At 29.6% G+C, this 12,026-nt stretch overlaps 1 protein-coding gene across 1 annotated transcript in view; it reads right to left on the reverse strand.

Moving 5' to 3' along the window:
- Nucleotides 1–9,901, reverse strand: part of LOC111638327 (F-box/WD repeat-containing protein 7-like) — a 47,973-nt gene extending 38,072 nt beyond the window's left edge. The window contains exons 1-2 of the mRNA XM_023384019.1: nt 9,763–9,901; nt 836–1,622 (exon numbers count right to left, since the gene is read on the reverse strand). Coding sequence (XP_023239787.1) covers nt 836–1,408 — 573 coding nt within the window. The 5' untranslated portion in view covers nt 1,409–1,622; nt 9,763–9,901. The remainder of the gene's footprint in view (nt 1–835; nt 1,623–9,762) is intronic.
- Between the last annotated feature and the right edge of the window lie 2,125 nt (nt 9,902–12,026).

Genomic DNA, 12,026 nt, shown 5'->3' on the forward strand with positions numbered 1-12,026 from the left:
TCAAATTTAAATTCGAATTCGAAAATTTTTAAAATTGAAATAGAAAATCTTCCACTTTCAAGCCCATATCTCCCGCACCCTTATAGCTATCAAGACACAACCACCATAGTGCACGAATGGAGACTTGGGGCTACTACCACATACAAACACCATTCATGTGCGATGTGTAGTTTTGGCTGAAAAGTGAAATATAGGGACACACAGATATGTCTAAACATAAGTTTGGAAAAGTGTGATCATAAGCAACACTAAGATGCTAGTGGAATGATGTAGACTGATGTAGCATGTGCACAATTTGGGACTTTCCCTCTTCTCATTGCTCGTTAAGCAAGTAAATTTTTTTACAATTTGCTTTGCTTGTTATGCAAATTACTCATTATGAGAGGTGCTTGTTAAGCGAGGATCTACTGTATAATGCTTATCATAAGTAAATAAAATTAAATAATTTTCTTCTGTTCAATAAAATATTCATTTATTACTATTTAAAATTAATAAAATGAATTATTATTAAATTTAAAATTTAATAACTGAATTTAAAATATACAAATAATGAAGATGAAATAGGAAGTATTTTTATTACTTTTAATATTTTCAGAAGTATTTAAAGTTAAAATGTGAAAATAAATTTAATTGGTTTGATGACAACCGAATAAAATTAAATTTAAAATATTAAAGTTATTTTAAATATTCCTGAAGACATTAAATTAATATGAGAATTAAGCTTATTGTTTTATTTGTTATTTCATACACTTTAATTCCAGAAATAGATTTTTTTTTATATCTTTTCATTTGGGCTGCAGTATAAAATTACCAAAAATTTCAAAGTTATACTTACATCCAATTTCATTTTAAATTCTGATGGATTAATTCTTTTCTGACTGTTAACATGGTTTATTTCAGATTCTGATGTTACTGTTTTGTTTGTTTCCCGAATTTCCCATTTTGGTGTACATTTTTCATCTTGTGCACAACCACAGTTTAAATTTAAATGAGGTTTATAACAGTGTGGGAGACTAAAACATTTCCTTGGAAAAATGATGCTTCTTAGTTCTACTGATGATAACGAAGAATCTATTCCAATAGTTTTAGATGAATATGTTGTCGTACATAAACACTCTCTGTTTGCAGCTTGAACAATTCCTCTTGTAACAATATTAGCACAAAGATCTGAAACACTTTTAGCACTTCTTGTCTGCAAATGTCTCTTGTTAAGTCTTATATTACACGAAAGAATCTTGTCACAAAGTTCTTCTACAGTTGTGTGTTCTAACTGTCGGCTATGTCGAACAATTATTGGATATTTACAATAACAACATTTCAAACTTTGTCTCTGGTGATAGAAAAATTGTTTTGAATGAAGATGATCTGTACATTTACGTGGCATTATGTAACTGTCTATATCCATCATTTATATTATATACATGTTGTAAATAAGTTTGCATAAATATTTTACTGCACTTTTGTATTCAAAATTTTAAAAAAATCCTTAAAAAAATTTATATTTTATTTTATTTTCTCATCACAACTTAACTTATTTATTATATAACGTCTTCTTGAATTCAATAATAATGGTGCTTTAAGACACTGCATTCTTTTCTAGAAGATACTATTTTTCTCAATACCTGCAATAAATATTTTTGTATAATAAGAGCATACAGTAAATTAAGATAGACTAAATAATAATAAGTAAATTAAATGTAATAAGTATTAAAAAAATTGCATAGTTACAATAATAATTGTATAAACTTCAGAGTAAGTTAATTTGTTTTTATTTTTCATATGAATTTCACATATTAAATAATACTAACTATATAAATAACTAATAGTTATTAAATAATAACAACTTTACACATTTCACAAATTTATTTATTAATCTGCTATTCTCATTGGGCTGCAATTTGAAAAAATTGTAGACCTATAAATTCCCACTGTCATCCATGTCTTTCCTTAATTATGAGAATAGAGTTAGATAGATGAAAGACAAGACCAGATATGGAAACCTAAGGTGCAGGAGGGTCCGATTATCTATATAAGTACTTCCAATGCAAATCGAAAGTCACATTATTTCAATTCAAAAATCTCCCCCGAAAGGTGTTAGATAACCGGCACAACTCTATTATTAAAGGAAAAGTATAACGTACAGGGGCAAGCCACTACTAATTTGAGAAGGAGAGCATATACAGTAAGACCCTGCTTATTGCTGCCTCGATTAACACTGATTCGATATAACACAATCTGCTTGAAGTCTAAAAAAAGTTCAAAATTTATGATGATTCAAATTATCGCAGCAATTCATTGCTTTGTACATAATACGATTATTCCCAAACACGAACCAATCAGCAAAAGGTGGCAATTCATCGTAGCACTGTACTTTCCTTAAATCTATGTTTGTTTGGTGCAATTTTGGAAAAAATATAACATCGTGGATGCCATAGGCAATATCAACTTCACTTGGCAACAATTAACTGATAAATGCATGAACACAGTGTGGAAGAAATTATGGCTGAAGGTATCCAAGAATCCTCAATGAGAAGAGCCTATCACCATATTGTTAGGTTGACCAAATTGTCAACCTAATTGATACAGCAGAACTAGGAGATGTAGATAAGCAGAATATTGAAGAGTTACTGCAAATTTCTGGTGAGAGCCTTATCAATGACCTTCAAGAACTGGAAGAAAAGGAAATTCATGTTGAAATGGAAAATAGTGATTCTGAAAATGAAGAACCCAAAAAACTTCTCTACAGATTTCCTTAGCAAAATTTTGGTAATGATAACCAAAATTGTTGATCAATTTGTAGCAAATGAACCAGATTTTGAAAAGATTACAAAAGCAAGATGAGGATTTTGGATGTAATCTCTTGCTACTGATGTTTCCTTAAAAGAAGAAAAAGAAAGTGACATATGAAACTACACGTCTTTATTGCAAAAACAAGAATTTCAGAAGATTCAGGACCTTCATCACAAAAAATGAACTTTACATTTCTGTGTGCATATGTTTGTGTGTTATTTAACATATATTATTATGTAAATTAATATAAAAATAACTTAAAATTTAAGTAAAATCTGTTTATTTTTGGTTGCATGTTCCCCTATTCCTATTTACTCTGTGTTAAAATGACTTTGTTTAACACTGTTTCATTTAGCGCTTTGTCGTCTAGGAACATATTCCCCTGCGTTAAGTGGGGTCTTACTGTATTTTAAATTAAATAAATTAAAAAGATGATTAAAAATTGCAGCCCAGCATTGTGACAATGTCACAATAAATAATTGTTCATTCTATTAAAAATTTTATGATAAATATCTGATATGTTCATTTTACAATAAATCTAGTTTTTAGAAATTATTAATTTATCAAAAAACTTGAATTCTGTACCAGTTAAATCTTTTAAAGGTATTGTAAAAGATTTAACTTAAATAAAAACATATATAAATATGTAAAAAGCCTTAATTGTATTACAATAGAGCATCGATTATCCGACCCCTGATTAACCGTCACATCAGTTAACTGACCGTTCTAGTCGGAAAATTTCAAATGTCCGCTAGTGATGTGACATTACAATATTTGGCTATGTCTTGGCTACTTTAATATTATTTTTGTTAAATTTTTGCGTGTTTTAGCTGGCATCAACAGCTCGACCATTAAAGGGAGGCCAGTATTTAAACAAGACTTAATTTTCTAATTATGAATGGTTGTTTGTTTCGTGAGCAATAAAATAATTTAAAAATAATTTTTAACGATACAATAGCAACAATTATTATTTTAAAAAAATTTGTTAGACTAAACATCGATGAAAATTCAACGCAAAGTTGTTTAATAGCGATATACTAATAAACTAATTACATGGGATATACTAATATCCTAATATACTAAACTAATAATGTATTTTTTTCCTTCTTTTTGGTTATCCGATTTTTTCAGTTATCCGACCAACCTGAGTCCCCAATTGAGTCGGATAATCGACGCTTTACTGTACTTTCATTACATAAATCATATTTCTACTTAAAGTTTAAATAATGTTTTAAAAAATTTAACATTTTAAATGTTTTGATTATAAAAGAAATAAAAGTATTCGAAGATAAATTACAAAATAACTTCTTTAATATTCATAATATACTGATATATAATTATGTTAATTTATGCTATTGTCAATTTCTTCTTTTTACAAAAAATAGTTTCCAACCTTTTTCTTGTATTTAACAAATTCTTTTTATGTACCCCTTTAAGAAAAATTGTTTTTTATTGATCCCTGTGAGACCCGAAAGGCCCCTGGGTCTAAATTAATATTTTATTATTTACGTTGAAATAATGTCACCAAATATTATTTCATTTTTGGTGAGAAAAATACTGTTTTAACGTGGGAAAAGGCAGATAACAGATGTTACTTCCTTTCACAGAAGAGAACATCCTCTGACTTTCCCTTATCTGGTTAAAATCCAGCTCAGATGGGAAATGGTTACCCCTCATTCATCCCCCCTTTCATCCGTTCTCACGAAAGAGTTACTGGCCGATGATTGGTCGGCATTCAGAAGATATAGAGGGAACTTGTCTGAATTCGGCGAGTTCAGCGACAGATCCGAAAGCATACAAACTCCACATACGTTTCCCTCCTGATGACCAACGTCCTTAGACGAGTCACATACCGAATAAGTCTAGAGTCTGCACATAGAAGTGATACCTTTATATTTGTGCACATAGTGATCTCCCATACGAAGAAGTAACTGAACTTGCATACAGAGAAGAAGACGAACGACATCTGAAACAGGTCGTATGTTTTATAACGATTTTTGTGAGCTCTCTCTCGATCGCGACTAGGGTAGAGTATAAGTATAGCTATCTACCGAGGTGTATATTGGTTGTAGTAGTTCTGTCTCTCGTTTATCCACCTTTTGTATAATTTATTTTCTTGTTTATTAAATTTAATATTTTGTTTTAACTAAAAATGTCTTTTAATTGTGTGACCGAATCAGATCACATACGCGTGTTAATCCGTGTATAATAAGATTGATTAACTGGTGTCGGGAACCTGACGAGCATCTGAACTTCGCCGTTTGGATCAATTTTGATAACGCTCTCCTATTAAAGTTAGAGAACTGGTCTTACCGACTAGTGCCCGTAAGTGGCATAGATTGAGACCTACGTCCTTGGCTACTCTCACATCCCCTTCAATCTAAATATATAAAATTACTTGACCTGACTGACTGACTGTCTGATTGATTGATTGATTGATTCATCATCACCCAGAGTAAACCACTGAACCTAAAGAGGTGAAATTTTGTACACAGTTAGGGTATACCATGAAAATGCACACTAAGAAGGGATTTTTCAAAATTCCCCCACAGGGGAGAGGGAAAGAATTAAGGCTTAACCTGAAGAACAGCTTCTACTGTACTATTTTAGATGCAATTTTTTTGTTTTCAACTATATTTAGTTTTCATCGAGTACTTAGGTGTATTAAATTGATAACATTTCAGACATTGTTATAAATATTTTTATATATTTCGATTTTTAACCAAATGTTCGAACCGTTTTAAATTGAAATTTGTTATTGTATATTGGTTCGATTATAGAATGACTGTAAATGTTCCAGAAAATTAATCAAATTGAAAACAGTTCATTTGATTCTTAGCAATTCTCATCATTCTCAGCGGTAGGTGTTATATAACAATTACTATGGTTGTTAAAATACTGAATATAAATGGGGTTTGCTTGCAAAATCCGCTCAGGCGAAGTCGCGGGTAATAGCTAGTATTATATATTATATGTATGTGCAACAGTTCTTACATATAATTTTATAAAAGCATCTTCCTAAATTTATTTAAAAGTGAAAAATTATGTTAAATTTTTAATATTTTTGATACTTTTTTAATATTTAAAAAATTTTATTTACCCCATTCAAATTTTCATCAACTCCTAAGAAGTCAATACCAATCCCATTGGGAAGCCCTGCACTAAAACAAAATTGAAAATTATTTGCTAACCAGTGATGACTACATGAAGTGGAAAAGTAAGCAGTTAAATATGTTTAAAAGGAAAAAATTAAAATAATAAGCCAAATACACAAAATCCTGTAAATGTACTGTACTTAAAATTGTTTATAAATAGCTCATATAAGAATTCCAGAGTTAAAAGTGCTCTCCATTGGTAACCTTTCTGAAAACAGGAGTAACCAAAAATCAGTTCACCTCAGGTGCAAGTTAGCTACAAGCTATACTGTAGCTAACTACAGAAAAAAACCTCTAGTTATGATCACGTCTCTACAAAGACCAAACTTTTCTTGAACACTACTAAACATATGCAATTTCTTTGAAATTAAACCTCTCTAAAATGGCCAGTTAATCAAAGCAACCTTCCAAATAAAATCAAATTCAACTTATCAATTTGGGAATTCCCTATCATATTGTACAGCAATAATAGTTAAAGGTGCAGTTAGGTAGATCTCTAACAATTACCTTTATCTTTTCTTAAAGTGTGGCTTTTCCCATGCTCTACAGAAAACAAAATTATTTTTAAAAGGTAATGTTTTATTGTATTTCCTTTGGTGCTCATTATATGTATAAATTTTTCAGTTGTTAATAATTAAGGTACAAATAAATAAAATTGTATTATATAGTATATAAAATTCAATGTTTATACATATAAATTTTAAAATATATTTTAATTTACTTAAAATACTTTATATAAAATATATACATCTTTATTTCTAAACCATAACTGTCTGGCAATTTAAAAATGTTATTAAAATAAAAAACATTTAGTTTTTTACTTAAAAGAGAAGAATAAACCAATATGAAATGGTGTTAAAGAGCTTTTAATTCTTTGCAAGTGCTTTCGACATTCCTATAAACCTTGTCTTCAGGCAATAACTATTATTGCCTGAAGACTTTAACACCATTTCATATTGGTTTATTCTTCTCTTTTAAGTACATATGTTGGTGTGATGTCCAAGCTATGTTTTTATGTTACTTTACCATTTAAATTAATGGTTTTATTTTTAATGGCCTTTCAACTTTAAAATTAAACAAATATCTTTACCAAAATAAAAAAATGATTTTATTTAGATTTTGATTATTTTACATAAAATTGTAATTTCTTTCTAAAATAATTTTTTATTTCTTTTCTTCTATAAAAAAATATTACTGCATGAAAACTTATCCATAATTTATTATATTAAAAACAATACCTAAAGAAAATCATTTATAAATTAAATTAAAATAAAAATATTCCAAATAGAAACATTATTTAATACTAATTTAATTTAATTAATAAAAAAAAAAAGAGAAATGTGAGAATATATTAAATTTGGCAATTGCTTTACATGACAACTTATTCAGTTATTGAATATTGTCATTTATTATAATCAACTCCTTATTCATTAAATATTACTGTCAAATATTTTGTTTTCAGTTTTGAATTTACCGTATGTTAACATAAATATGTTGTGTGATCAGCTTAAAATGTATTTTTGAACTTATCATAAATCGAAATGTGAATATCGTTAACTGAAATGACATTCTGTTAAACATATCAAATTATACTACTTAAAAGTTCATTCATATAAATTCACTGAAATATTGATAGATTTGTAAACTAAATGATGATAAAACTATCATTGATACAGATGAAATTTCATCTTAAAATCTTATGTTCAACCATAAATACTTTACAAATAAAACTTTTAAATGAATGATTTACAGTAAACGCCCAATTATCCAGGCTAATGGTGGGGAGAGGTGGCACGGATAATCCAGAAACACAGATAATCCAAACTATAATTATTTATTTCTAAAATACAACCTTTCTCAAATTTTTCAATTCGAGTTAGTTTTTGTTTTATAGTAAGTACGACTTTCTTTCGATCATCAGACATTTTAAAGGTACTTATCTGAAAATTTAAAAAATAATCTTTTTTTACGTAATTTTACACTAAAAGTATTTGTGGGAGAGTTATTTGAAAAAAATATTATGTATAATATGTATTATACATAAGTACATATAATCAAATCTTAAATTGTAATACGTATTATAACATGCAACTAAACGAAACTTTGCATAAATGTACTCACTATCGTTTTCTCCTCCGAAAAGAAATGTCCAGCGCAAAAGAAGTGGTCTAACTAAAACCAGTTCAGCTGACTTCAGATACCCCCACCACCCGCTTCAAACATCTAAATATGAACACATGCACACTTATAGGATGCGTAAACATGAAAGCAAGCAACTATTTAAAAAATACATACACACATAATTATTTTTTTAAAATTAAATTCATGCATGGATAGATAATCTGCAAACCGGATAATCCACACGTGGATAATCGGGAGTTTACTGTATTTATTACATTTTTATTAATCATCATCATAATATTTTAACATGAAATTGCATCTGTATCATTGATATTATCACCATTTAATTGACAAATCTATCAATGTTTCAGAAAAATTTGTATGAATGAACATTAAGCAAAGCTATCAAGACATTGTGTGGAGTATAGCAAACTCTTTTTGTCATTTTTTGCTTTAAACAAATGGAATACATAGAATGTTTCTTTATTAATAAACAACATTCTTAAAAATTCTTTATTCTTTAGTTACAACTACAGGTAAAGCCTTAATGGCATAAAGTAGCCACTCCCATGATAATGAAAATAAAAATCCCAATTAAAACTTCAAAACAAATAAAAATATCAATTTAACAAAACATGAAATTTTTATAACAACTTTATATAAATTTTATTTTTTGTTAGTATAAATAACATTAATTTATAGGAGTAGGAACCACTATTGGCCCTTAAGTTTTCTATCTATAAACCCAAGAAAACATCTCCAGCTAGCTCCCTTTCTTGACGACCCTGATATTATACCAATTTGGATCAATCTTTAAAAATATATATATATATTTTATTTTTCAGAAAAAAATTACATATAGGTCTATTAATAATAACATATATTACATATACATAAAAAATAAGAACAAATTATAATGTACTGTTGAATATCATATTTATCAAATCTATTTTTAATGTGACTAAAACCAGGGGCCGTATTCTGGTCACTGTCTCTGGTCTCTCGTAAGCCGGTCGCTGATTGGCTAATCCAAATGATTAGCCAATCATTAGCCAAAATCAGCAACCAACTTGCGAGAGACAAGAGACCAGAGACAGTGACCAGAATATGGCCCCAGTAAGACTGTAGCTGTGAACGAAGGGGTGGCAACTCACCTCATTCAGACCTAGAATCTTACCAGAAAGGTTCACAAAACCTAAACGTAATATTCACATTGGGTTGGTATTCAATTTGTCATCAATCCAGAGCTGGATTTGCACGAAAGTTAAACAAGCTGCAATTTAAGACCTCACATTATGAGTCTACAGCTTAGTGCCTCACATTATACCAGTAGGTCTATAACTTAGGGGCTCACATTTATAAGTCTATTGCTTAGTGCCTCGCATTTTTACATATATTATCTGGTGAAGAGGAAGGACTTGTATGTTACAGCATAAGGCAACAAGTCTAAGTCCAACTCTATCAGAAACTTAATGTTTTAAATATTTTAAAGTTAGATTTAATTTGTATGCATTAAATAGTATTTGTATATTAAGAATATATTTATTTTTTTAAGGTAAAAATCTTAATATTGTAGTTTCAATATGTAATGTATATATTATGTATGGTATATACAACAAACCGTCATATCAGACTTAAATCTATTATAAACGGCTCAAATCTTCCTTATCGAAATAAAAATTACGGTTTATATTACCTGCATTCTTAAATATATCATACGAAATTTCATTCTACAAAATCCAATAAACTGCATTCACATCCAACGCTAAATTTAAAGTTAATACATGCCAAATCAAACTTCGAGTATGCAGAGTTTCTCAATTCGGTCGCTAGAGTTCGCTTTCTTCTGTTCGTTTTTTCCTATGTCGTTTGGTCGAATTCAATGACTTTTAATTATGTCATTTTTTTTTAAATTCGCAAATTAATAATATGTTATTATTAATATTGTTAAATATAATTATTGTATTTAATATTCATTATAAAAATAAAATGTGGAATTATAGATTTACGAGTGAAAATTGTTCCGTAGACGCTCTGGCAATTTTCATTCATTTTTTTTTAATATAAATTTTAAAAAATGGATATTCTCTAATGCTTTTGAAATGAGTCACGAGAGATTAATATATGATCCTCAGTTCGTCGACAAAAACTATGAAAATTATATTATAATACTGATTAACGGAGATTTTTTTAAAACTCTTTCCGCCCTGTAGGCACTAAGAGGGTCTCTTTTAGCAAGTCCATTATGGATTCGGCCCGGCCCACAATAGGGCGATCGGGTGGTGAGAGACGGCGCTAGATATATCCGGTCGGATCACCCCCCCGGAAAAATTCCTAGGGATTTTCGACCAGTTCGAATTCGATTCCGGGTTCCCCAGAGCAGTAGGATGACATCTTGACCCGCACGGCCATCCGGCCGATTAACGATTAACATTTGTAAAAATTAAAAAAAATTGTCTTAAATTAATTTTATGAATTAAGGTATAAGAATACGAACGCCCATCCGACCAAACTTTTCTGGATTATTGTTTAATCCAGACACATTTGGCGGGATGGCTGAGCGATTAAGGTAGCAATTTGCCGCTTTGGGGAATCCGGGATCGATCCGGACGAGTCGAAAAAACCCCAAGTAGTCCCATTACTACAAATGTTTGAATTATAAGTGTTGAAATCACATTTCTGCTTTAGTGGCTTATGTTCAGTCTTATATTTCTATACTCCGAAAGTGTATTCGTTTTGTCCTAATAGTATACAATTTTGCGTCAAACTGAATACGTAAAATTACTGAATTCTATTCATTGAGGGGTGAATATCCTGGTTTGCATATATTTTCTCGAGTAATGTACTTGATATGGTATTAAAAAAATAAATAAAAAAAAGGAAAGGCTGACGTCTTAACCAGAGTCGCTAGACATACTAATCCTTGCGCCACCAATAACTCTAATGCTACGATACTGGCGTAATGAATATTTCTGCCACTTCGAGCGCTTAGATCGCGTCTAGGCGTTAGTTTAACTGGAGCATAGAGTCAGTTGTAAACATTTGAAATTCCTTTAATATATGAAAGTTTTTAAACTCAGATATTGCTTTTGTCTTTCTAAAGATCTGCTTATAAATACTATTCTAATTCGATTTGAACATTATTTATGCATTATTACATGATACATTATTCATAATTTACGTAAATGTCGTTAATATTTATATTTCTATTAATGTCGTATTTTAAAATATCAAAAAGCGATTCGATACGCTTTGGAGTACATTTTATATTTATTTATTAAGATTTTAAATTCATATTTCTTATATGATAACATATAATATATATAAAATAAGATCCGGTACAATAAAAATAGCACTATCATGTAAATGTGGTAAAAGTTTCTTTCTGAAATTTGAAATAATATGAGTGCTTTTGAGCACACTTATGCTTTATTTTCACGCATCCTTATATCGACGGTCTTTCTTTTCTGTCTTTTCGCCTTTCATCTGACTTACCACACCAAACATTATGTTATATAAGCTGCTGACAGGTATTTAAAACTGTATGAAGACAAACTAATATTCAAATACTAAATAGAAATACAGTAATTTTGAAATGAAAAACAGAATTAATAAATCATATAGTTGACTTGAAAATTTAATAATTGTTTCGATGCTATTATTGCAGAAACTTCAATCAAGACAATTGTTGTATTGTAAAATTGTTTATTTCGTAATTTATTGTTTAGAATGTCCTAGGGCGGTTAGAATTTCGAGTTCCCGCGAGCACGTTTTCGTCTGACGTGCAACACAGGAGCTCGATCGCAAGGATTCTTAATATAGTTACGATATCTTTTATTACAGGATTAATAGATACTTAGCAATCCTGTAATAAAAGATACTTAGCGCCAGGTATACCACAAATTACACGCTCCATCTGACCCAGTTTGTAGTGCAATGAGCTGTCCTTGGCGCCATGTA

This window comes from Centruroides sculpturatus, unplaced genomic scaffold, assembly GCF_000671375.1.
Source record: "Centruroides sculpturatus isolate CEXI.00-Female unplaced genomic scaffold, Cexi_2.0 scaffold1186, whole genome shotgun sequence".
Lineage (NCBI taxonomy): Eukaryota > Metazoa > Arthropoda > Arachnida > Scorpiones > Buthidae > Centruroides > Centruroides sculpturatus.